The sequence below is a fragment of the Xiphias gladius genome, chromosome 16 (genome assembly GCF_016859285.1).
Source record: "Xiphias gladius isolate SHS-SW01 ecotype Sanya breed wild chromosome 16, ASM1685928v1, whole genome shotgun sequence".
In the NCBI taxonomy this organism is placed as follows: domain Eukaryota; kingdom Metazoa; phylum Chordata; class Actinopteri; order Istiophoriformes; family Xiphiidae; genus Xiphias; species Xiphias gladius.
The window spans coordinates 14769730-14797708 of NC_053415.1; the positions used below are offsets into that span (position 1 = coordinate 14769730).

At 38.6% G+C, this 27979-nt stretch overlaps 1 protein-coding gene across 2 annotated transcripts; it reads left to right on the forward strand.

Moving 5' to 3' along the window:
- Positions 1–6: 6 nt before the first annotated feature.
- On the forward strand, positions 7–27945 carry zak (sterile alpha motif and leucine zipper containing kinase AZK). Of its 2 annotated transcripts, XM_040148626.1 has the most exons (20): positions 7–177; positions 1990–2179; positions 3316–3403; positions 10415–10516; positions 11983–12048; positions 12179–12207; positions 12860–12997; positions 15298–15384; positions 16186–16260; positions 16359–16465; positions 19133–19268; positions 22921–22965; positions 23056–23086; positions 23212–23351; positions 23480–23542; positions 23630–23719; positions 25741–25857; positions 26017–26091; positions 26268–26418; positions 26585–27945. In XM_040148626.1, the coding sequence occupies exons 2-20, from the start codon at positions 2021–2023 to the stop codon at positions 27304–27306; spliced, it is 2421 nt and encodes an 806-aa protein (XP_040004560.1). In that variant the 5' UTR covers positions 7–177; positions 1990–2020; the 3' UTR covers positions 27307–27945. The 2 variants fall into 2 exon arrangements, with proteins under 2 accessions (XP_040004560.1, XP_040004561.1); XM_040148627.1 differs by lacking the exons at positions 22921–22965; positions 23056–23086; positions 23212–23351; ... (4 more) ...; positions 26268–26418; positions 26585–27945 and adding an exon at positions 20354–22066 and having other exon boundaries at positions 9–177.
- Positions 27946–27979: the final 34 nt, after the last annotated feature.

The following is a 27979-nucleotide window of genomic DNA, read 5'->3' on the forward strand; positions in this document are numbered from 1 at the left end:
GCGCAACCGGTAAAACCAGCGGAGAGTTTTAGTGGGGAAATCGAGAGACGTCACGTGAGCGCTCCCGGAAACCCCGGGCCTCTCCGGTGTTCTCGGTGAAAGTCTGAGCTTCTGCCTGGTGTTGCCCCGCGCCCACGACGAGCCGCCCCGAAGCCTCAAACGCCACACTTAATGTCGGTATGTACGTTTATAATGTCAAGAGAGCGAGTGTAAAGACGGCAGACACGGTATTCACACGCTGGTGGGCTGACGGGCGTCCGCGTCCTCCAGGCTGCCTGCGCCGTAGGTTCAACAACTGGCACTTGTTGCTTATAATATACAGTACACATGGTATCTGTACAGGCTGACTGCGGTCTTGAGGCTGCTGGGTGGGAAACATATCGAGCGGTGTATATGCATGGTTTCTGCCAAAGTGTAATTATAACAGGCCCTGTCATAATAATATCATTAAGTGTAGTAATTCACATTATTTTCCACTGTCTCATTGTTGATACAGTAAACTGTGCCCTATGCTTTTTTCTGGTGTGATTAAATGTTTGCAGGGCATCCTGTCTTTTTTGCAAATTACCCCAATGATCTAAGCTACACAGAGACGTGATATATAAAATCAATAAGTATTTAAGATCGTGATATCAACATCTACATTTCTGTGATTAAATATAACCTCGCTGCTTTAACCCTAAGGATGTAAAACAGAGGCTGACAGGTCACCTTGCTTACTTCTAGCTTTGAGTGATTTATTTTTCATTTAGTTTAGATTACAGTAACTACCTGCAGTTTGACATACGGCTGTCAGGCCGTTATTGTTGCAGTGCTCAAAGCAGTGTTTGCTTTTAAGTGAGAAACTGGCAGGAACGAGTGCTGGAGTGCTACCATATCTCAGTAACCCTGGCTTCTTGAGTGGATGGACAATACTGGGGGGCCGGTCCACTGAGCAGATTGCTGCAAGGCTAAGTATAGCTTGAATACAAGTAAATTAGCAGAAAGCAACGGCTCCCCTCTGTGACAATGAAGGCATTCCCCGCTGGGATGGATAGCAACCCCAATGAAGACCCAGGTAACAGCCTTTTAAAAGCTGTAATTGCTCAGCGGTAAATGGGAAACCTATGGACGATAACAGAACTACAATTTCCTGTAATGGATTATTTCTTTACAAGATGCTTTTATGCTTTTACAGACACACAAAAGGATGTAATAATCAATCTGTGTGGACTCCAGTTTGGGAGCATTCTGCACCGCCTAACCTTGGCTTACGCAAATACTGCATGTATTGTACTGCAGTATTTATATATTTATATATAAAAAAATAAATAAAATATATATACATATATATATATTAGTGTATATATATATATATATATATATATATATATATATATATATATATATTAGTATATATATTAGTATATATGCAGTATGTAGTATCTGGCCTTTACACAGGCAGGAAAAGCCAATTTTTTTAGTTGAAAAGATAAAGAGAATATCAGGGGCTCTCCAGGTTTTTGTCTTGAAACAATCAGATTCAGTTACTCACCGCTTGTTTTCTTTCTTTTTTTTTGCTTTCCCCACTTATGGCCTTACTTGTACTGAACACAGTAGTCCATGCTGGAACAGTCTGTCTCTGGCTGCATGATCACAGCATACCAGGCATGCCATCGTCCTTATACAAACAGAGTCTGGACCCTGAGCTCATTGCTTACTGGTACTGATGATGAGGACTGTGGAAAAGTGAAAGAGGCAGAGGATGTTCGGTAAATCACCGAGCTAAAACAGGGGATCTCACACTGACACTACAGGCAGATCGGCCAATTGCACAGCGGCCTCTTTTGAGTCATGTTGGAGTCCCGTCTAACGTGCAGTCACACTCAACAAGTGGTGTGGTTCAGAGTGTAGCTATTCTTTGAAGTGTCCTGCACCGGAGGAACAGCTATGTTTTAACATAGAGGACTTTGTTGAATGAACCTGACTTCCTTCCTGTGATCCCCCCAGAAGCTGAGTTGGTTCTGAGTGTCATTATGAGATGTCGTCTCCAAGTGCCTCCTTCGTGCAAGTTAAGTTCGATGATATTCTTTTCTACGAGAACTGTGGCGGCGGCAGCTTCGGCAGTGTGTACCGAGCCAGGTGGATCTCCAAGGACAAAGAGGTGGCAGTGAAAAAACTGCTCAAGATTGAAAACGAGGTAGGAGTCATAATTGCCTGGGCTTTTCATATACTTTTTAATTGTCAGTACAGTAATCGTTTTAATTGCTACCCTATTTAGCAGGACGTGGTGACTTCTGTACCTATCACTCATGGTCATTATACTCCCCCACTCTAAGAAACGTGCTGCAAAAGAAACATTATTGCCAAGTGAAAGAATGTATTTGGCCGAGTTACAGAAGAGACTGTTCTTGAAATCACTTTGAAAGCTCAGGCTCATTGTACTAAAGACAAAAAGAATTAGCTTTGAAATCTTTTCAGGGAAATTGTATTACATTTATAGGCCTGTGATAGGATATTCAGAAAATTATTCATTATTTCTTTTATAAAATTGTGAAAGATCACAGATATCCATTCAACTTCACTCGAGTGTTAGAGAGATGGTTGTACAGTGAATATAATAACGTAATCCTTTCACATTGAACCAATTGTTCCTTTAATTACAGTGTTTGACTACAATTAAATGAATTGGTTTTGTCAGGTTTCTGTTAATTCTTAGAATGGTGACACATAATGCTCTCCAGGCCAGTATATTATATTAATATGTCTTTATATACACCCTTATTTTTACAAGCTTACATGCTAGCTGCATGCCTTTTGTTTGGTCTATCACTTTGGGCCAGAAAGAAATTTCTCAACAACTATTTCGTAGGGTGGATCCTACTGAGCTTGGTGATCCACTGACTTTTTCTCAAGTACCATCATGTGGTTCACATTTGTGTTTTTTACCAAAATGTCTCAACAACTATTGGATGGATTGCCCTGAAATTTGGTAAAAACTTTCATGTCCCTATTAATAATGGCAACCCCTTAACTTTTTCATCTAGCGCCATCATCAGGTCAAAATTTCAACTTTCCCACTTTGGTTTATGGCCAAAAAATACCTGCAACACTGATGACATACCCATCAGCCTCAGCTGTACTTTGTGCTAATTAGCAAATGCTAGCACTCTAAGATAAGAACATGATAAACATTATACCTCCTTAATGCCAGCATGTTAGCTCAATGGCTGTAGACTATTAAGACACATATATAATGATTTGCAGACATTTGTCAACCTTCATTATGATGAAAAAGATCCACTGATGTTTTCTCCTTGTATGCTCATCGCTCAGGCTGAAATCCTCAGTGTCCTCAGCCACCGTAACATCATTCAGTTTTACGGCGCAATTGTTGAGGCTCCCAACTATGGAATCGTCACTGGTAAGTTTTTTTTTTTTTTTTTAAATGACATAGCATTCATACTGACACGCCAATGTATACAGTACAGTGTGTCTCAATAACAAAGAGTATACAACAGTGCTACTGGACTATATCATGTTAGAAAAACATGGCAGTTGAATCTGTTTGGACCAGTTGCACAGTTTGCTCAACAGTGAATGCTGCAGAGGTTGCTATGGAAGCATTAGTGAATTCCAGAGGGTTCAGGAAGTGCACACATTGATACAGTAGTTGTGTACCCATGGTTTTTTTTTTTTTTTTTTTTGTCTTATTTGGAGGGTGAGAAGAATAATGCACCCTCTAAAGCTCACGTAGGCGTGCAACGTAGAAAACAACGGGCCCTCGATGCCTCTGCACAAACTTTCATCTGGCAGGAATGTAGAAGTTATCCTGGGGAGATGACATATAAAGTCCCCCTCAACACAAAAATGGGTTTTACTTGGGTGTTTGAGCTTCACTGTGCAGAATAATGTAAGTGCGGAGTCTGACACTTAAAGTATGTTGTCTCATTCATCTGTTGAGGGGTGAAAGTCTCTCTAGGCCCACTTTAAAGAGGTGTACATGCGAGCAAGATTTTGTGTCACGACAAGTAGTTGGAAGCCATTCATGATCCATTATACAGCTTACATTAGTACAATGTGGAATCTGTGAATGAACATTTCTGTAAAGTAGGAGACATCTCGAGTCCGGGAGCTAAACAAAAAATATTTGCCTATGCATAGATTCTGGATTCCTCAGTGAGGGAGAAGGAGTAAATGTGATTTAAAAAAAAAAAAAAATTGAGAAGGAAATCAAACTTTTTTTGTGGAAAAAACAAACAAACCATAAATTATAATTCAAAACTGGTTATTTTTATATCTTCTAAAAATATAAAATATAAAGACACGTATAAAATGTCTGAAGGGAATTGTCAAGTTTTATTTAATGTGAACTCTGCTCCACGATAGAACAATAACCATCTGTATTTGAATTTTAAGACCTTCAGCTGGATTCTTTGGTGGCCTCTTTGACCTCACTTTGATTGGACTGTTATTGCAAATCTTTGTACTGACATGCAGTCTGCTGTAGATGTGACGCCCCAAATCAAAGACTAATGATAATTAGTTACACATGTAGCACAAAGTATATGGAATAAGAGCAGCAACTACTGATTAAGTCAATTTTTGATTAATCTTAACTTTTTTCAATTAACTGAGTAATTGTTTAGTCTATAAAATGTCTGAAAACAATGGAAAAAAACCCATTTCAATTTTCCAGAATCCAACGTGACGTCTTCAGATTCTTTGTTGTGTCTGACCAATAGTGCAAAACCCAAAGATATTCAGTTGCAGTGATTTAAAACTGAACGATTAATCAATTATCAGAATTGTTGGTGATCCATTTTCTATCAGTCAACTTATCTATTAATCCACAAATAATTTTATCATCATAATTACTCTCAATTACAACACTGTAATTAAGATGTCAATAGCAATTGTGAAAGTGAGGACTATTCCCTCTTTCTGGAAAGCAAAACAAAAGAGGCTCTTTCTCTTGAAACAGCAGCAGCTCGCCACCGGCTGAAAGTCCACGAGGCAACCCTAGAGCAGCAGTTTAGTAGAAGTGGCTCGGCCTACTGTGGAAGCTGTGTTACAGGCTCCTAACAGGTTTACTCCTACATCAAAGGCTGTTCTTCTGAAGCTCTTGGGGTGAGCGGACCAATACAGGTTCTGATCGACTGTGCCATTATAAAAAGGTCTTTGACATTCAGGGATTACTGCATGTTTGGGAAACATAGTGACTGCCCACAGGTCCTATACTGTTTTTTTTTAATGACTTGTCCATACGGCCACAAAGATCGCTCCCTTGCCAGGAAAACAGTAATCACATCCTGAACAGGGAGTATAACCTCCTTCCGTCGTGTTCACAATACACAGCGTCCTGAATGAATGAAATCAAATGAAACCGGTAAGTACAAGCCCACAGTTCACATCAGTCCTCACTAAATCAAATGTGTTTTTGGTGTGTTATCGACTATAGTAAACTGCAACTTATTTCTTTCCCGTGATGGGTGTTACATTTCCTTATATTTATTGAGAGAAGCTTTTGTCTCTTCTCATGTCTCTGTTAACAACACTGGGAGGCTGAAAGGTGATTTACGCTGATGGACTGTGGTTCAGATTTTTGTTATTTACCTTTATGTAAATGCTATAGAGAGAACACTGCAATCGTTACGTACTTTTTCTGTCTATCCTGCATTTGCAACAGCCTCCTTCTGTAATCTACATAGTGTAAATTACCTACATGTGCAAGTAAAGATACACACTGTTATGTCTCTGAATATTAATGAGCAAATATAGTGTAAACTGAATTTATATCACAGCAAATTTGGGAAAGATTTATGCAAAAACCCATGGTCTGTTGGGTTCGCCATTGCCTTGTCCCTTCATATAATTGTTATTTCCCTCCATACATTCATATAGTGTATTTTCTACCAGAAAAGGCATCGAAAAGATATAAAAATAGTGAATACAAAGCATTTGTAACTGTAGCTTTCTGATTATGCTGTCACGAGGGTTCAAACTGATTTGGAGGTCTTATTCTGGACTGTATTTTATTCAAGTGGAAATGTACAAATTGAAAACTGAAATAAAAATAGCAATGGTAGATGAAGAAAGGAAACAGGTCAGGTCAATTAAAGTCAAGTCAAACTTGATCATTTCATGAAGGGAAATTTTGTGTACAGCCAAGTAAGGGCAACAACATAAGATCGTAGGACAATAATTAAAACAATAATACTCTAAAAACACTTAATCAACAACAATAAGCAGTAGATGCGAGGTGGTATAAATTGTGATGAGCAATTGGCAGAATTTCATTTGGCAGTACTGAGCTATTTATATAAGCAGTGTCAGTGCATGTATATTGTTATTGTGTATATATTGTAAAAAATTTAGTGTGTCTCTGCCACAGTTTCTTTATTGCTTGGATGAATTATTAGAAATAAAAGGCTACGTTTTGCGAATAAGTGATACAAATATCAAAACTGTGCGTGCAAAGTATGCAAAACAATAAATACATACTCAGAATTGTGTTCTGGTCAAAAACTCCTCATACAATTTATAAAAAAAAAAAAAAAAAAAAAAAAAAAATTGACAACATTCACAAAATCAATCAACTTTCTTTTTAAGCACCGTAGATTATTTAGTGGTAATTAAAAAAAAAAGAAAGAACCTGTTTATAAAGTCTGTCACCTACTACAAAACTTTTCTGTCCTTTACATCAGGACATACAGTAGATTTTCCTCCACATCAAACCCACTGAAATGTTCTCCCTAGGTAGAAAGCTGAACGTGTGTGACATATCCGTCGTTGTCAGGACTACACTCATCTCATATCAAGTCGATAACCTCAGTGGGTATGACCTGCACATGAGACTTGTTTATAAAATTTCCATCACCATGCTGAAATAAATATTTTACCGGGGAATGGCGAGTGGTAGAAGATGGACTTTTGATATTACTAGATGGGCTGGGAAGCTCTAAAAACTGCTGCTTCACAGTATGATGGAACATCACATCGTCCAATATTACACTGCGTCAAAGTTGAACAACTAGTCCCGCCTTACATACACACACTATGTCTCACAGCTGCAGATCCTCTTTCTCTCCTTTAAATTGCTTAGCAAACCCTTTAAATGGGATTTTTATACAGATGATGGGAATAAGTGTTTTGTATCCCTGTATATTCTCATGCTGTGAACAAGCCCATACAACCGAAACAGATTATTTCAGTGTAATAGCTGTATGAAAAGTTAAGTCAAGAGAAAGAAATGAAAAGAACTGGAATTTCTGGAAAGAACCAGAAATCATTAACAGCTAAATGAAAGGGTTTGAAGTTTTGATCACTGAATTTGCAGTTTTAGAGCAAGGCTTGCAGAACTGCATATGAACAATGGACTCAACAGCAATACTCTTTGGCTCCTTAGCAGCAGCTCTAGTATTTCGCAGCTGTGAAAAAGAGGTTTTGTTGTCAAGGAGCTGGTTGGTGTCTTTATTTACCAAAGCAGAATCTAATTAACACCAGATACATTGAACATGTTTATGGCCATCGTGACGATACCATGTCCACATTCATCAGATCTGTTATAAATCTCCAGTGTCTGGTGACATACAACATCAGGCCGAATAGATTCTCTCTCTCTGACAGACAGTGTCTGCAACCAATTTGAGAGGCCTGAGTGTCTCTTTTGACCTGCAGGAGTTTAACAACAACTGCTGTCACTCAGTGCCCTCATAAACTTAATGAATTAGGGTTAGTTATTGTTTTGAAGTAGAAGGTACATTTACCTGTTAGATTAATTGCAAAACTGTTTTACATGTGCTAATTTAAACCCCTCTGTGACAGATAAACTCACTCACTCTGAGGAGGTGGATGAAAGTGAAAATGAAAGTGCAGTTTACAACAGAGCCACAAGCCATGTCATCTAAGAATGTGGATGAATATATTCAAGTACAAAGTTCAGAGGCAGATACAGGGGTAGTAAGGTGAACTTTATTGTAGCTGCATGACTGCAATGACTGAGTCATTCCATACCAACTCACCTAGGACCTCCCAGTTCACATCATGGATTTTCTTGAGAAAAATTAATGTAAAAACTTATATTAAATTCATGGTAACTTGCAAAACCCTAAATTTTAATGCGAAAGTGCTAATATTCATTGCAAAAAAAAGAAAAAAAAAAAAAAATATATATATATATATATATATATAAAAAACCCTCAAATGTTCTATTACTCCATTATTTAATCATTTTTTGATAATAGCTAATTTTTCGTACTTTCACAGGCTGCAATATTACATTCAGTGCTTTTATTTCACAGGTAGATATTTGTACTATGTTGACTTCAAGATTTTCTATCAGTGTGAAACCAGTTGAGCCTGTTTTTCATTGGGTTAAAGGAAATGTAGAAGTTACAGCTGGTAATTGTTATTTGCATACTAGATGATATCAACTTCTGTCTGGACAAAATATTAATCTTAGTTCCTTAGCTCACAGTTTCAGACTTTTCTGCCTGTGCTTGTTGTAAGTTCCCTCGCTTTCTCTGTATTTATGATCCTAAGTGACCGACATCCATTTGCTGTTGGGATGCACGTTGAAGGGATCGCAACACTGTTTCTAAAGAAAGCTGTATGTCACCAAAAAGTACTCCTGGTGATGCAAACAAACTATGGCAATATCTGTCAGGTCAGAACATCCACTTAAACTTCAGTAGTTCCCAGCTCAGCCAAACTTCAAAGATCAACTCTTCCATTAGTGTAGGCTGTCTTGTGACATTTGGCTGTCTTTTCTAGGGTTTTTCCAATATAGCAGGGCTTCATGAACTCACCATTACATCAAACTGCTTGATGATGAAATGAATTATGATTACACTCTTTTATGTACTTCTGTGTATGTTGCAATCCATTTTGCAATCATCTGCCCAAACCTGTTTAAGGTGGGATTAGCCCATACTTGCTTTGTTTTCTAATGCTACTTATTGATGTCAAAAAATTAGTTCAGAAAAGCTTGAAACTGCAGAATAATGTGTGTATTGAGCTAAGGAACTAAGTAATATTTTGTCCAGATACATGGAACAAGTTGACATCTAGATGCAACAAACCTTTACCAGCTGTAACTTGCAAATTTCCTAGACCCAATGAAATACAGATTCAATAGGTATCAAACAGATAGAACATTTTGAAGTTAACATAGTACAAATATCTACCTGTGAAATAAAAGCACTGAATGTAATATTGCCTGTGAAAAGTATGAAAAATTAGCTTTTTTCACAAAATTATTAAATAATGGAGTAATAGGACATATTTGATATTTTTATTCATAAGCAATGAAAATTAACACTTTCCCATAAAAACGTTTCAAGGAAATTGAAACAATTTCTTGCAAAATATACAGTCAATATATCTTAAAGGATCGTTTTTCAGCTCCAAAGCTATACTTAGCAAGATCTGTGGCACTCAATTTTTTATGCAGGAGAATCTAAATTTGGTTGCAAGAAAGAGAACACTAGTGGAGATATTAATTTTTGAAAATAAAATAAAAAAAAGGGTATTACTTTAAAACAAACATTCAACAAGTATTTGCATGAATACATGTTGCAAATTATCCTTGGCTTTTCTGGGATGTTAAAATTTCAACCCAGTCCAGTGAAAAATAAGTGATTAGTGAGGTTTCTATTACACATACAAAGAATTGCAGAAATGTTGAAAATGAGCTCCAAGGGCCAAACTTAAAAACTTCATAACTAAAGTATTTGGATTAGAGCTATAGGATTTTGAAGGGCCCATGAATTTAATAGAGGTTTTTACACACGTTTAAGAAATCCATGACATGAACTGGGAAAAGTTCTAAATTCTGGGTGAGTTGCCATAGAATGACCCTACATCTTTCAGTGAGCTTATGCAACAACGTAAGTAGAAATAAACCAACCAACCAAAAAAAGGCTGGTTGGGGTATTTTATGATTGTTAATTAGCCTTCTGTCTTGGTGCCTGTGCATGTTTATATCAATGTGTTTGGAGTTGATTGGGTCATTATGCACAAATAGAGGTTTCCTGCTGTTGCAGTTGGTATGATAGTGCTTGTTTACTTTCATTCAAGCACTCTACTCCACAAGATAGCCTGTGCATATTGATAGCAAAAATGTTAATTTGCCCCCTCCCTTTATTTCATTTCACCAAATCCTACCCTGAGGAAACAGGAGGGTGCAGAGTGTCCAGTTTCTCTGTGATTAATTGAGCTCATCCATATCATCAGGCCTTTTTTTTTACGTAATGCTCTCACACACCACACTAATATGTATATTGTAACGCCTCAAGAGAACAGTTTTGTCGCTATAAGAATTTACCAGCACAAATCGTCACTCTTTTACTTTTCCCCCAGTTATCTGTCTCCCCTTTTTTGGTATCAGTTATTCCAGATGATACAAACTCAACATAATCCCATTTCGCTACAGAGTATGCGAGCGGTGGATCGTTGTACGATTACCTGTCCAGTGATGAGAGTGAGGACATGGACATGGGACAGATCATGACATGGGCTGCAGACATTGCCAGAGGTAAGGTTGACAATTATATATCAGCTTGATCATATTAGTGAATAACAGCTAAACAGTTCTTTATTTTCTCAGGAGTAGTTCGCTGAGAGCAAGCTCTTTTTTTCTTCATTTACAGAATTTTTGAAAATGACAATGTTACACTTGGTGGATGGTGATAAAATTTATTACAATGTAGAAAGCACTTAAAATACAACAAAGACATCAGTTAAAATTTGAAAGGCTGGATTTTAGATCTGAAGGAGGCTGGCATGATATGTTGATATTTTTTGTATCAGGGCTTTATGAATGAAAAAGAGGCAGTGTTGCTTGTGTTTATAAATTTTTTTTTGGGGGGGGGGGGCAGCAAACAGTTGTTATGAAACAGAAATGTGCATATGAACTATGTCGCTAAAAGTGAGTTGGAAGAAATGAAGTCTTGAACATATGTTTACTGCCTTCTTGAGTGAAACATTTGTTTCCGTTAAAAAAAAAAAACTAAAAAAAAACAAAGCTTTTAAGAGTTTAAGCTTCCTCTACTTTTACTTAATGTTACCCTCAAAAGATAGCTTGCTGTCTAGCCAAAATCCAAGATACATTTCAATTTTATTTCTCACATTCAAAATCATTTAAATAGATAGTGGAAGATTATAATAAATGCATGAACTTTAGTTTCATTTCAAACAAGTTATAGATAGTATCCAAAAGTCACTCAAACTGTACTTAAAATTATTAAACGCAAGATCAATTGTGTCTGCGTTTGTCCAGTGGAACTGACAGTGATTAACTAATACATCCCTAGGTTATTAGTGTTAAAAAGGGAGGAAACCTATAATTGAACCCGAGGAATGCCCGTATTGATGTTAAGAATTTCAGTGTTCACATCTTTAACTACAACTACTTGAAAACAGTTTTGCAGGTGACATCTGAAGTAGCTACAAGTAGTCCTATTAAAGCCAGTTTCTGTAAGAATCTCAACATATATGGTATCAAAAGGCGTAAGGCAGATTAAACAGCATTATTTTGATTTATGTAATTCAAACCAACGCTGAAATGGTGCTGTGCCAGACTGCCTTAGCTGTTCAAGGAAGAGTTATACAAAGCAAAACAAAAAAAAATTGACATTTTGCTGCAGCCTTCATTTGCTGTAAACATTAGTGATGTTTACACTGATAACCAGTTTGTTTTGTGTCATTCAGTCTTTATTTTCCACACGAATATCGAATTGGTACATTTGCTTCTCCACACATACAGTATTGCAAACATGATGGGTATCTTGGGTCATGGGCAGCTGAAAGATGCATTACTTTCCCATGCGATTAATCGGAGCGATTCATTTATATAGACAAGTAGTGTAGGACTGGAAGGATTGGTGGACAGAGACATGTCAGAGGCAAATCAGAAACGTAAGATGTTCATATCTGGTTGGGTTTCCAGTGATCTCCCTCTGAAAAAAAAAAAAGTATATATATATTGTATTCTCTCTTTAGGGATGCACTATTTACATTCAGAGGCCCCAGTTATGGTGATACACAGGGACCTGAAGTCCAGGAATGGTAACAGATTTGATTTAACAGCATTTTACCATGTCCAAAATTAATGTAATTTTGTTTTTGCATTAATACCAGATATTCTATGTGAATACCTGCTTTTACTGACTTTTAAAAACTTATTTTCCCCTTTCAGTTGTTTTAGCTGCAGACAAAGTTCTCAAGGTAGGTGTTTGATCATATGTAGGGCTGCACAATCACAGCTGAAAATGTAATCTTTAACCTATATGTAATAGAATTTAATATGAGCATGAAATATATGCCTACAGTCTATGGACACAAGAGGGCAGCGATTAACTTACCATGTACAAGAAACTACTGACAGCAGTACCACTGTGCTTTATTACTTTTATTTAAAAAAAAAAAAAAAAAACCCATCAAAAACTCCTCAAAAATGGGACTCAAACAATATTTTACCCTTCATTTGCAAGAGTTGCTATATTCTGGAAATTCATTTACTCCAAAAATATTTAAGCCTCTTCAGGGACATTCTGTATGTATGTGATGTATCAGCCACATTCTGAAATGAACCGGGACCACAGTGTGCCAAAATGCAGTTTGCCTGTGACACTGCAGTGATAGCAACCGAGTCGAAGCCTTAATGATGTGATTACAGTACAGTAAAAACGCATATTTGTAGCATTTACTAACACTACCAGATGCAGACACAGTAGAGGAAAATTCTGCACTGCTAAATTTGATTGGTGTATGTTAAGTATTACATAAATTAGGTACATCACTCACGAGAGGCCATGGATACAAAAATACTTTGATTTTTGCTGCAAAAATAGTCTCAATTTTGTTCTTATCACCCCAGATTTGTGATTTTGGGGCATCCAAGTTCTTGACCCATACAACACACATGTCTTTGGTTGGAACGTTTCCCTGGATGGCTCCGGAAGTGATCCAGAGCCTGCCTGTGTCTGAGACTTGTGACACCTTCTCCTATGGTGTGGTGAGTGACAAGGGGGAAAAGGAGCAAAAAGTTGCACAAACCACTCAAACCTAATGCAATATTTTTTTTTTAAATTTTAAATTCTGTAGTTCATTGTTTGGCATATACTGCCTTCTTACAAGACACAAACCAGGGGGCCTTCATTCATAAGAATAGGTTCTCTTCACAAATGTTAAGTATTAAAAAAAAAGTCAGTTAGGAGTCACCTTCAGATGATTGTGTAACAGGTCAGAGGCAGAGGACACACTTTCCAACCAAGAAAACCTATTGTTGAATATCCTTATCTCCATATCATGACATGGATTGCGCACAATGCTCGCACATTAGGCTGATTGTTCCTACTTTACATATTAGCCATATAAGTAAGTATTTTGTAAGTATGTTTTGGGAACCCCTTGAAAACAAGATGATATGATCAAGGTGTGCAGTATATTTTGATATAATAAATAACTATTGAGTATAAAAATGAAAAGTATTTATTATAATTGCCAGGTAGTGAAATACTACAATAGTAATGCCTATGAAACAAAAAAAAAAAAAGTTTACGACTTCTCTTAAGACCATGTCTTAGAGGTTTTATACATACTGGTTGATTTCTTTCTCTCCCTTCACTGAGGTGAGTTGGCACTCATGGCGATGAAGAGTGTCCGCCTGAGCCAACAGTTCCTTTCTCATCAAGGATGAGTTGGCAGGGTCCATGGTGGCCAGATTGTGCTGTAGCAATTCTCATCAAAGGGATCCAAGAGCACGAGTCAGGAGGCAGATTGTAAGAGTAAAGATTCTTTACTTAGAAAAGGAAAACTTACAAAAAAACCCAAGCAGGCAAACAAAGTACAAAGGGTCAAACTGAGGCAAACCCCCCCCAAAAAAATGAAGCAAAAAAAAATAAGAAAAAAAGGAAGGGTCAAAACCACAATCACGATCAAAACAGGCATCCAAAGAACAAAGCACTGGAAAGCTAAGGTACATAGCACAAAGACTATCTAGTAGAGAGCAAGTGGAAACGGACCGGTATACATATTTGGGAGCTAATGAGGGAATGGGGAACAGGTGAGCAGGAGACTGGGGAGGAGGAGCAGGTCAAGTGATTCTACAGGTGGGAAAGGCAGGCAGGTGGGCGTGGCAGGGTCTGAAATGACGGTAGAATAACAACATGTATGCACAAACAACTGCACTGAATGAATGAAAGGATGAATGAGCAGACTGAAACTCAAAACCATGACACAATAATGCTTTTTATTTTGGTCTTAAAATCCAACCTGTGTAAAACTGAATTGAATATGCTTAATACATTTTAAGAAATTGCAATGATGTCATTCACCGTTAAAAATGTAAGTTCTTATGATATTTTCATTTCTGCATTTCTTTCTCTGCTTAAGTGGGCAATTGCAGTGGTTTTGACCTTTGCAGAAGTACAGTCTTTTAGACACTTACTATGACTTTCTTATTCTTGAAACTCAAGTAAAATTGCTGTCTAAAGACTTTTGGAAGTACTTTTAAAATGGAAACCGTTGCCAGTTACTCTCAACCAGCTTAAAAATTACAGTCCCCTTTTATACAAGAGTAAATCGAAGAGATTTGGTAAAAATTTGGTTTCCTTAGATCTATGCAACAACTTTCAAGCTAAACAATGTTTATAATTGCAATGAGCACTTATTATGCCAGAGATAATGCAAAATTATTGCAGATTTAAGTATGCAGTTTTCGCTCTCAAACATGTTTATGAGGACCGGATTTTTATAGTAAAATACATATACATGTAATGAGAGGCGGCTGGCAAGTGGAGAAATGCAAAAAATAAGTTACACATTAATAGTAAAACCCTTGGGTGTTTGAAAAATGGCTCTTTGCCACCTTTTCATGATCTATTTTTTTTTAGATGATGAGGTTGTTATATCTGACGCTGCTAAATGTCAACTGAAAATAACCTAAATTTTCAAGGCAGCACTGTTATTGTACTTCAGAAATCATGGCAGCCTTTAATCGATGTTGGAAATCTAATATTAATGTTTATGTGTGTTGCATTTGGTCTCCAAGAGCAAATTCAACAAATTTTTTTAATGTTTATTTGTAGAGTATATGAAAACGCATGCTCTATTAACAAATAAAACATAATTACCTGCTCAGCAGTATTTATGCATCTCTGATTTTGTTCTGTGAAATCCTACCCTGTTGTGGAGCAAAACAGCAGAGCCTTGGCTTTTATGGCAGTGCATATACATACGTTAATGCATGTGTACTGTTTTATGATATTGTAAATTTGCTTGTTTACTGACCTTGGCTCTTGACGTTTGTGACAGGTGCTTTGGGAAATGCTCACCCGTGAGATACCCTTCAAAGGCCTGGAAGGCTTACAAGTGGCCTGGCTCGTGGTGGAGAAAAATGAGGTACTATAATGTGTTATTAAATGCACATATATATTATACTGACCATCAGAACTGGGGATCCATCATTGTCTATATAAATAAACCTTCCATCACACTGAGTCACTGTTTAGGTCTCATCAGCGTATGACGGAATTTATATTTTGCCATGAACAGTCCCAACTACTTTTTATATCGTTGTGCTTTATTCACATTTTATGTCCCTGGTTGGGGTCATTGTCACAAAGTTAAGGATACAGTTTGACATGTTTGGAATTATGCGTCTTCATTTTGTTGTGGAGCGTTAGATGAGAAGATCAATGCCACTCGGACGTCTGCATGTTAAATATCGAGCTGGAGCCAGGAGACTGTAAGGTTAGCTTAGCATATTGAGTGGAAACGGAGTGAAACAGAGGCGGGCGATAGCATACAAAGTCAGTTGAAAGATGCAGTTTAGACAGGAATTTGCTGTGGGTGGGATTAGACGCTTCATAAACGTGCTGAAGTGTAAAAACATAGAATTGAAGTTTTACGGGGTTTTTTTTGTGTTACTGTTACCTGTTAAATCAGAGGAGACTCCAGGGCAGAGCCAAGCTAGCAATTTCCCCCTGTTTCCAGTCTTTATGCTCAGCTAAGCTAACAAACTGCTAGCTGTAGCTTCATATTTAACAGACAGACTTGAGAGTGGTATCAATCCTCTCATCTTACTCTCTGCAAGAGAGTGAATAAGCATATATTCTAAAAACGTCAAGCTATTCTTTTAAATCAGCAACTCTGCAGTTTAGTACAGTTTGCTAACATGCAGCTCATTGTGTGTTTTTCCAGAGGTTAACCATCCCTAGTGGCTGCCCGGTAAGCTTTGCTGAGCTCTTGAGGAACTGCTGGGCAACAGAGCCAAAAGTGAGTTATCCACAAAGTTACATTAGCATGTGTATGAATAACACAGGTTAGTTTTCATTTGAATCACATGCACAGAACATGTTTTTATGTCCATTTAGGAAAGGCCATGGTTCAAGCAGATCCTCTCTACTTTGGAGTCCATGTCTAATGACAGCCAACTTCCTCAACAGTGCAACTCTTTCATTCACAACAAGGCTGAATGGAGGTAATGTGATGAACCATTCTCCAGCCCCAGTAAATGTATTTATAACCCTCTTTTTTCAACAATATACTGCCTCGCAACTGTTTTCAAAGAATGATGTCGAAATTTAGCTGATGGGGGCCGTGAAATACAAAAAAGGACTTGAGATCGTGCATATAGATCTTTAATAATTACACTGATAGCTACATAAAGGCATGAAAACCTCCAAAGAATCATCCATCTGGATATACTTCCTCTTTTTACCCATAAGGCCCTAAAAATAATCACCATCTTTTTCAAGTAGAAGTGTTTAATTGGCCTGTATGAGCAGCTGGAGGTTTGGTGGTGTTCAGCACAGCCTGAGTCTCAGCTGTTACTTTATTCACTGTCTGCCTCTCTGCGGGGCTTGTCTGTGCTCTGAGGTTTTTTCCTCAGAAGTTGTGCTGGTGGCATCATGTCCAGGCAGCCATCTGCAGGTGGAGCAGGTTGGAGTGATTCTCAGTGCTCGAAAACAGAAACTGAGAATTTGTGACACAGATAGAAACACTCGTTTTAGCCCAAGAGGTTTGATACCAAATCTTAGCTGTCTCAAAGTGAAAGTTGATCGGGGCAGGAGGTAGCTCTATCGGAAATGGCAGAGAGATGTTATGGTGAGAGAGAGGAGAGATCTTTTGTGCTTATTTTATTCAGGTAGCTGAGGCGCAGATATAGTGCAGGCAACAGGTATTGGAACACTGCATGTTTCCGATTATTTCTGGCTTTGTACTTCAGTAATTGGGCTTCAGATGAAAGAATGACTATGCGGTTACAGTGCTGATTTTGTTTCATGTTTAAAGGGTGTTCACATCCATAGTGGGTGCCCAGTGAAGGAATCATGACCCATTTTACCCTTGGACGATATGTACAGAGTAAATAGAGCTAAAAAAAACTTTATAAAATGTATCTGATGCGGATGTAAAAACCAACAAATTAAAGCTGAGAGTCACCATTTTAATCTCTTTATTATTATTTCATGTCAGTGTCCTAATACTTACACTACACTTTACATTTTACTGTATAGACGTCAAACGCCAAACAGTAGCTCTGATCGTATACTAGTCAAAAGCAACTGATGCAACATATTTCAGTGATTGTTTTGTCTCAAAGTCATTGTATTAATATCCTGTTTTATGTGAAATTATTTGGGTAAGAAGTTAATATAAACGGAGGAATTTAGTTAAAAATCAAATGTGTAAAACTAAACAGAAGTCTCCTGTTACACAGCAAGTTTGGACACTGCCCTGAAGATTAAGAAGGGAGTTGTCATTTCCTTCCTCATTTTGCAACTGTCTGGAGACATTTAAGAAAAGAGAATTTGTTTGCTCATTTTAAGCGTAGATGCATTTGGAGTGACATGTCTGAGAGAACAGTAAAGGGCACAGGCTGATGTGAAATGCTGAGAAAGTTTATCAGGAAAGTGGGACGCAAGAGAACTAATTATTTGGGAAGTTGAGCAAGACTCGAAATTGTTTGAGGTGGGAATCGTCAGGGTGGAGGAACCAGAGGACTGGGAGGAGTAAGGATGGGCCTTCCTGCCTGGGCTACATGTGTTTATGAAAAGAGAGTGTGAGAACTAAGTTTTTGTGGGGCTGAATCTCAGCATGGATTTCCACAACAGACTGTGCAGCCCCACCTGCTGGGCAAAACAGACTTCGTCAGCATGAAGTGAGCATGAGACATTGCCCCCTCGTTTGCATTCAAAGCATCAGACACAGACTAAGGCTGATCCCCTTCTGTCTGCAGGGCATCACTGGGCTGTTTACAGAAGAGTTTTATTTTGTTTTGTTTTTATAATGTGTCACTGCTTACTGTCCTATTACTCTTACTGTGACACTTATCTGGTGATATTCTATATTTTTCTTACTGTCAACAAATCCCATGAAAAGACCAAAAATAAAAATGAATTGATCCTAGCAAGTATTGTCTGTGCAGCAGAAGCCTGCTGTAGCTTATTTCTCTATGCCATAGACCTCCATTGTTGTCCAAAAAGTATTAACCTTTTAAACCCTATTTACCTGCCAGTGGCTTAGTCATTATAAACAACTGCTGTGCAGCCAAATATTTTTCAAATTCTAGCAGAAATCCCAAAGTTGCCAAAGATGCCAAAATTTCCATTTAAAGAAATGATGCAGCCGTTTAAAAAAAAAAAGAAAAAAAAAGTGTGAACTTTTCACTCAAGTCACATAAGCTTCACGCAAGTTAATACAGAATATATGCTACATATATGATAAGTCCGACTGGATTCTTAAATTATGTGTTAAAAACACATAAATGATAAACACCATTGCAGTGGGTAACATGCTCCTTCATAATGATGAACTGTAGTTTATTTTGAGTCAATTCCTCATACACCTCCCTGCTGCTGTAAATACTCAATATTGCACCAAATGTGTGTTAATCTGCGAGAGAAAATAGGCCCCAACAATTACACCATTTACACCTGTTAGAATAACGGTGCTAAAAACATCATCGGCCAGCTGTTTTAGGACATAAGTTAACCTTTTTTTAAAAATATATATTTGCGACCCATAAATATTTACCTCTTTGGTATGTCCTTAGGGCTGCCACAGACAGGGTAGAGAAGCTGGAAAGTATTGAGAGAAAGACTGACTTTACATCGCTGGTTTTGTTTTTTTCTGCTGTGTACTGTAGGTCTGAGATTGAAGCTACACTTGAGAGACTTAAGAAGCTGGAGAGGGACCTGAGCACTAAAGAACAGGAGCTGAAGGAGCGAGAGCGGCGTCTAAAGATGTGGGAGCGCAAACTCATTGAACAGTCCAACAGCCCGGTGAGTTCCCCACTTTCTCCTCTTCACCTTGGTTCACGTTGTCCCCCAGGACAGCAGCCACACACTGTCAAGTGGTCACAGCAGCCACACCTCATTTTTACAATGCTGTTCACATGTGTATTTTGTGGTTTCCTCACCCTCGTTAAGAGAAGGGCAGAATTTTCCTGATGTTTCTCTGGGGTTAAGTGGAAATGGGAAAGCAGTGAAATGAAAATAAAAAGCATGGAATGAGAAGGAGGGGGAGCACATTATGAGATCATTATGGGTAGTAGACACCACTGGCAGTACTGCATTTATATGCGGTATAGTGCATGGTTGCCGATTGTGAGCATCCAGTCTTTTCACAGTTTTGCTGTTTTTTGTTTTTTTTTTGCATGCAAAAAGGGTTCATGTGCAACATCTCTGAAATTACACACAACACTATAGATGATAATATAAATGATTCAAATAAGATAAAAAAAATGCATATAACAATTTCCCACAAGCCATTGTGACATTTTCAAATTGTTTTGTTTTATCCGACCAAATTCCAAAGCCCAAGGATACTCTTTTGACCACTGTAAATGACAAAGAAGAGCATCAAATTCTAACTTTGGATAAGCTAGAACCAGCAGGTAATTGGCATTTTTGCTTGAAAAATGATCAAGGGTGAATCAGTTGATTATCAAAATATTTGCAGATGAATTTTGTATCCAATTCTATATATATCCTTCTTTTTACTGGTGTTTCTGTGAATGATTCACAATGGCTTATCTTCCAAGATATCTTGGAAGATGTCACTCAACAACACACAATTTTTATAGTTTGAGTTTGAAACAGTCAACAAATCCTTTGAATCAAGTACACTGGAATCATTTCCTGTGTTTCCTTTCTCTTCCTATGCTACCTTTACTCCATTTCTCTGCTCTGTTAACTTCCCTTTACCATCTTGTTTTCTAAATCACATCTTGTGTTGGGGTTGAAATTGACCACTTTTCTTATTTACACTTTATTTTGTGGATTGAAACGGATTACTTATTTCCTTTTCTTTTCTATCCTCTCTTTTACCCCTCTGCCCCTGCTCTTCACCTGTCTCTGCCTCTCAGCTCTTCTTACCTGTGGCAAAAACGATAAGCGCTAAGTCGTTCTATCAGTCAAAGACGGAGGAATCAAACAGTTCACAGATGTCGTGTCAGATCACAACCTCCGGTAGCGAGGAGGTGAATCTGCAGTCCGTGATGAAAGGCTTTGAGGACATGTTTTCCGTGGACTTCGGCCAGCCTGTCCTGCATTCTGGCATGCAAGTCAACATGCAGGCCAAGAAGAACTCCTCCAAGTCCAGCTGTGTCAGAGAAGGACACAAAATCAACATGACTCTGGGGGCAGGAAGCTTCACTTGGTCCGACGACAGTGAATAAACCTCCCCGCTGTTTGGTGTTACCACAGCTGCATCTGTCAATTACTGTGATCTCACTTAATACAGTATTGGTGTTGTGGAAGCATTATTTCTAAACGAATTGCTTGTTAAGTCACGTTGATTATTTTGTCAATTCAATAATCATTACTTAAAACATGTCTTGGTATACTATTTCTTTTGCTTTGTTCAAGTTGTATTCATTGTGTAAACTCAGTAATAGCTCAGTGTAGCACAGAAGCATATTATAGAATATATTTAAAACCCTCCACCTATGGATATTATGGATGTCATTTACTGTATGCCTAATGTACTGGATATAGTGCCATGCTGTGAAGAAAGAGCCACATGAGCCAGTTGCTTAGAGAAGGCCAGGCTTTTATGATGAAGTGACATTTTGCTGACATTAAGATTGGCCAATTTGTTCTGGATGTGGTGGAGTGCAGTTGTTGAAACGCAGTCTTTTACCAGGATGAGAAAGTACATGATTTTTTCCTCTGACTGACCCAGGTTCAAAACAGCAGGAAAGGGAATATGTTGTGCGACTGTCAGTTTCATTCTCTCATTTTAAATTTTACTTTTCGAGGCAGACTTCATCCTAAGGCCAAAAGATTTTAAAAATATGAAAGAAATTATTTATAATAAAAACAATGTTTTATGCACTAGTGGCTCAATGAGAAGCCACAGTCTTTACCAAAGAGCAATATTAATTTTAATGGAATAATTTTCCTCTATAGACACATTCTACATTGAGCATTGCACTATATAGTCTAACTGAATATTAGCCTCAAGACCTGCACTTTACAGTAGAGAAAATTGTATTAGCATTTGTGTTCAGTTAGGTATTATGCTTCATCTGGGGGAAGGACATGCTTCCTTGAGCATAACCCATTAAATTGTCCCCTTTACTTGTTATCATCAGTCTCGTGAGGATGTAATCCTCTGTTTTCCTGTTGTTGCTTGTTAGCTCCCTGCCATGAGCTAATATTCCTATTCAAATATTGCCTGTACTCCTGTGCCATCAGGGCCTGCACGTATTAGACTAGACACAACAATTAACGCAGACTTTCACCAATTTTAATATTTCTCTTTGTGAAATCAAGCCACTTTGGGCATCCTAAAACATTCAACCACCACACTTCAGCTTCCACTAAAATCATACGACTAGCAGCGTCTCGACTTCTCAGATCGATTTTATTACCTACATGTCTGCACAAACAGTGATGTAAGGACAAATGTTTCATGAGAATTATGTTGTACTACCACTATCATTACTAAACTGTTTACAATAGAACTCAGAACAGAGTGTGACTGAAATCATTTTGATAAGATTGTAAAATATATTTCATCATGAGGCATTTTTGTTGAGCTTTTTTTTGTGATACTAACTTCATACCATGTGACTCCCAGTATTCATGACCTGGTTACCCATTGTGAATTTTTTGAACTAAACCCAATTCAGAGTCTCTTTTTCTGCAGACACATATCATAAACTCAAAGAGTGTGTCCCCATTATAAATTTGAGATTTAGGTACCCTTTGTCAATAGCATGCCATGGCTCGTAATAAACCAAGCATGGCAGCACATTTGTGAAACACAATATGCTGTTTGAAAAGTGATGTTAAGTCACTCCAGTGAGACAGTGGCAGTGGCAGTGGTGTTTCCGAATCTGTTTACTTCCAAACTGCAGCACTAGAGGAGGCGGAAAATGCTGCAGGGCTGAGTGGCTTTATGAGGCGGCAGCCTGCACTGACATATATGGTAGCGGCTGTCTGAGACTAGCATTCAGTTCATAATCAGAGCGGTTTTCAGATGTCGTGGGAAGAAGACATTGAATGGGAATTACTCATTCATTTAGTCATCTTTCCTCCCTATTTTCCATTGCAATATTTCTGTCATTACACACCAGTCTCATGATCACAATGATGAAATCTTTATTTTGGCTGGCAAGTTTCTGCCTGATTACATTTAATGAGCAATAAATGACTTATCATTCAAATAGATCACATTAGATCAGTCAGATGGACATTTCGGTTTGGTATAGACCATTAGAGGCAATTCTTCTTAATCACACAGCACAATAACCAGAAAAGCAATGGCTCCAAAGACATGGAAAACATGTCTACTTTCCATTTTAATAACATTTACTCAAGTCTTGTGATTTTACTTTATAGATCTGTGTTTCATAAATACACATGATGTGCGTATCCATCCATATTCTATTGCTGTTACATCTGTTTGTCTTGTGTTTCTACGCAGTTGTTGCCCACCCTTGACATCTATGCCTGGACTGAGGAGCATGTGGTCAGTATCAGTGTGTTAACTGTACCTATTAACTTATGTATTAATAACATTGCTATTAAATACTAATCTGTGACTATTTTATTTCTTCAGTATTTTTGGATGAAGCAATTATTCTGTGCAGGTTTGTTCATTCACTTTCAAAAGTCTTACACAATAAGATGATCTTTAATCTGACTTTGGCATCTTTAAACACTTTATTTGTGCACTGTTGTTTAAAAACTGGTTGTTGCATCTTTTTTATCTTAGGGGAAGGTACATGTGACATGCAGCTGTACGCTGACCTGTTTAAAGAAAATCACATTACTGGAAAGAGATTGCTATTGCTCACAGAAAATGACATGCGGGACATGGGGGTCAAGTCCAAAGGTCACGTCATGGACCTTAAGGCAAGGCACAGTTAACCCTTAACCACAACTGTCACCTTATTTTTTTAACCCACATATAATTTACAGAGTGAGACCTGTGCTCACTGATATTTGGAATTACAGTGAATCTCACATTTTCTCTTTTGCAGGGTGAAATTGAAAAGCTAACCAATGATTACCTCGGGTTCATCCACTTCCCACCACTATTTAAGGTATGACGTTTCCTTCCTTATCATCAGGAAGTTGTTTCTGGTTTTCAGTGCATATTTCAGCCCGTACTGTACACATTTTCCTTCCAGGATGAGCTGGAAAAGGAGATGGAAAGCAGTACAACTGTAAATCTGGAGCTGGTGTTTGGGTACCACTGGAAACCAGGAACTGGAAGATCTGTAAGTTTGCAGTAGAACACACACATCACACATCACACACACACACACACACACACACACACACACACACACACACACACACACACACACACACACACACACACACACACACACTGCATTCATCAACATAGTCTGCAGCTATTAGCATCTAATGAAGCTCATCACTGGCTTTGTGAAGGGCAACTAAAACATAAGGGACAATCACAAATGTTCTACTTTGATCAGGGTTGTTATTAAATGTTTACATTTTTAATAAGTTTTTTAATAATCGTTGCTTTGCAAATAGATGGACAGAATCGTATTTTTGAATCAGCCTCCTTGTACTGAAGCTGTTTGTTTCTGAGGGTTCAGGATGATGGATGTTATACTGACCACTGAAGGCATCACTAGACATGTATAAAAGCAGACAAATAAACATTTCATTCTCAGCCATGTACCACATTCACCTCAACTCGCTCAGAGCCTTTTGTTAGGGTTTCAAACAGCGGAGAAAGGGTGGCTCTTCACTTGCTGTTTGAATTTAATCAAAAATAGCCCATTTAGCCAGAAGTCATTTTCTTTTTAAAAGGCAAACGTTATTTAATCTTTCAGCTGTTCATTGTCCCATCATAAATAGTCCTCTTTCAGTGTGTTCGGCAGGGCTGAAACGAGCCTGCTAATTGCCTCCCATTTCTTCTGACATGTGGTGGTTTAGTGGGTAGAAAACACAGCAGGGAGAAGGAAACAGGAGGCTGAGAAAATGAGAGCTAATTATTTTCCCCTGCCTGGTGTCAGGTTCCGTGTCAGCCTTGTTTTTACAAACTGGAAGGTTTTTTGCACTAAATAAAACAAACCCGCACTGCATTTTTTTCTTCGCCCCTCTTTGCTGGCGATGTCATGGAAGCAGCTGCACTTCTCAAAGACAAAATGAGGGCCTGCGATTGTGCGGCCACCATCTGACAGCCACTGAGGGTCCCCTACTAATGAGGATATCACCGTGCAGCCAAGTGAAAGGTGCTGAATTATGTATGAGTTGTCATTAGACGCACTCGGGTCCTAGGCATCATTACCAGACATTGTTTCTGCTGGAGTGATTAGACTAGCATGGACCTGGGAGCCCCGGTGCGACCGTCCAGGGCCGACACCAGGCCAGCGCGGGGCCACTGGTGTATTTTTCTGAGCCAGAGGCTTGCTGAAGCTTCCCCTTTGAGCCGTTTCCAGTCCCCGGGGACAATGCAGGAGAGGGCGAAGGCTCCTCAGACGAGTGTGTTAGTGCCACTCTTCTGATGTCTTTCTCTGTGATCACTACACAATAGATTGGCCTGTGCTGTGAACCCTGTGTGGTTAAGCAGTGACCTGTGGCTTCGTGGCCAGCTTTTGGGGATTGGCAGAATCATTACTGCTTCGTCAGCATTGGTTATGCAGGAGAGGAGGGATGGGGAATTGTGCAGATTTGTGCCTCCTATTGAGGATTTGATGTGTGCCGCATGCAGCAACTCATGAGAAAAAAATAAAGGTTTTCACCCTAATCAACAATCTCTTGTACCAGAAAATTAATCATTGACTCCACTGAGATTAATAAATAAATAAACATCAAATGTTTTACAAGGAATATCAGAATGTTAGTGTAAAATTAATTGTTTTTGTCATTTGTTTCTGTCTCTCTGCCGTAATAATTTTATAAAATGCCACAGTTTTCACTAAAATGTAGAGGACATTGGGATAGTGGACAAAAATTTTGTGTTACTCTGTACAGATATTGCATACTAATTGTATTCTATATAATTATTCCTCTTTTGTACCCTTTTAATTAATTTTATCGTATTCTTATATTATAATTTCTTTCCCTCCCCACAGTATGAGTGTCTGTGGCCAGTAACTTGCCACTGCCATTAAACTACCTCTAGGCTGTGCTGTTGGTTTATGTACAAGAGTCAACCAAGTTCTCCACACAGAGTAGTGCACTTTTAACTTTTCCATATAATCAGTTGTTGTTTTCTGAGTGTACCAGAGAATCTACATTATGCCTCTTTTCTTTCAAGGACTGCAAATGGAAAATGTACATGGAACTTGATGGAGATGACGTTGCAGTAACCTACATCAAAGATGTAATCTTTAACGCCAACCAACGGGATGTGGAGATTCTGCGGATGACTAAGGTGTCATCAGAAACACAATTTTCTAGACATTACCACTCATGTTTTAATCATTGCTAAATGTTTTCTGATCTAACTGGCTGCATTTTACCCACGGGACCGTTGTAGTGTGGTTTCAGTATTCAAATTTTTTTTTAACGAACTAATGTTGTTACAATGCAGCCACCTTTTGTGATGGACAAATGGATTGTTGGAATACAGCAGAACCAGAAAGTGGACTACATAGTCAATTATGAGGTGAGTCAATTGAGCTGCTGTGGGAGGCACCTCACACAACAATGCAAATCTACATACCATCCAGTTGAAATATAAATTTGAAAATGCATCGAATACAATCACAAAAACCTGTGAAACAAGTATAAACATTTTTGACACTAAATGCCCTCATATTACATTTTGACTTGACATATCAGAATGAGGTAAAGTCACCAAAGTCTACCAGACACAGCTGCCCAATGACGTGGAGTGTCAGTGGTGGACAAGATGAGATCAAGACTGTAGAGCTGGTCATCGAAACAGAACCAGCCAACGTCAACTGGAAGCCCAGGGACAGATCTAACTCTGGTAATTGTTTAATTTATAGTTTTCCTGTTTTTGTTGAGTGCCAAAGCAGCAGTTTTCACTGCTGGGTAAATAAAGATTGTTGCTCTTGAATTCATTCTTGAGTATATTTATCAGAAATAAAACAAAATGTGCTCCTATTTTTATCATGGCTTATTTTCTGTTTTAGATATTGATCCCATATGGATGTACAACGTGAGGTTGAGACAGATGCTGACCCAGAAATCCCTGCAGCAGACTGCTGCATGGACTGCCTTCACTAGCTCTGATGCCCGCACTCTGCCTCAGTTCCTGTCTGCACATGAAAGCCAGGGGTTCTCTTATGCTGCAGCTGTGCGTCGCTCTCCAAACCGCATCAGTGTCTCTCCCTGGATTGACTCACGCAGCTCCTCTCCAACTGCTAGCCTGTCGGCCAAATTCTCGCCACTCCGTCTGGGGTCAAAGGGCAGCAGTCCTTCAAGCACCACGTCAGAGAGCACCTCGGAGAGGGAACGAGAGCGCCCACTCAGTGCTGGAGCAGTTTATGACCACCGCAGAAACAACTACTTTGGTAACACATTAACTGTGGGAAGGGTGCAGGGCAGGGGGCATGCATGGACCAATATTAGAGATAGCTCTATTCATAATAAAACCATCAAAACCTCACGACAGCCAGGGAGGCCACGGTCCAACAGTTACAGTGTCACATCACAGAACCGCCCACCCGGGATACCAGGTATATTGTCTGTGACAGAAAACCCCAGTGAGGAAAAAGAAGGGGCCACAGCCAGCGATGGAGGGTGGATCAAAGTGGAGCGACAGAAAAGATTACCACGTCAGGACAATAAACAAGTCAGAGGTCGACACAGGAGAGGCGGCAGGGGAGGGCGTGGTGCTGGTGGAAGAACTTAATGTGGGCCACACATGAACTGACAGCCTCGTGTATGTTGAACATGTCATGCACTGAAAAGGTTTTGCATATGAATTGTGTCTGCTTCCATGTTCAAAAATGAAGGGGCTTGTTGTAAAAGAATCACACTGATGCTTATGATGTATATGCATGTACAAATAAGGTTTTATTTTTTAAAACTGGATCCTATCTGGTTAATATAAATGGGCTTATGCTCTACATGTATCAAATATTATTAGAAAAATTGACTATTCAGTCCCCTGTTCTTTATTTTCTTTCTTCAATTAAATGGTAGATGGCATCCAGCTATAAAGTTGCTTAAAAAACTAGTCTATTTATCAGCCCAGTTTCTCACCAGTAACTTAATAAACTGTGTTATAATGCCATGACCCAAGGTTAAATTAAATTTTCAGACTAATTTCTCCCGATTCACTTTTTCTGAGTCTTTTTTTTGTGGCTCTGATATACTACATGATCTACCTATTCAGCAGTTTGGCAATGGTCACTTAAAATTAAAAGTTCTATTCAGTCTGGTTTGTCCCACCCCAGTGTTATTATGTTCTCCCCGGTGCCTCAAGCAGCTCCACTTCTTGCTGTTAACAAAAACACATTTCCCTGTTGAGTCTCATCTGAATTTGGTTGCCAGACTTCTGCGAACTTGTTCCCTATTATTCA

Excerpts from the sequence above, each read along its gene's own strand:
- zak (XM_040148626.1), top strand. The coding sequence starts at position 2,021 with ATGTCGTCTCCAAGTGCCTCCTTCGTGCAAGTTAAGTTCGATGATATT. Across the intron at positions 23,352-23,479 it reads GTCACGTCATGGACCTTAAG|GGTGAAATTGAAAAGCTAAC; the intron begins GCAAGGCACAGT and ends TCTCTTTTGCAG. Across the intron at positions 25,858-26,016 it reads AGATTCTGCGGATGACTAAG|CCACCTTTTGTGATGGACAA; the intron begins GTGTCATCAGAA and ends GTTACAATGCAG.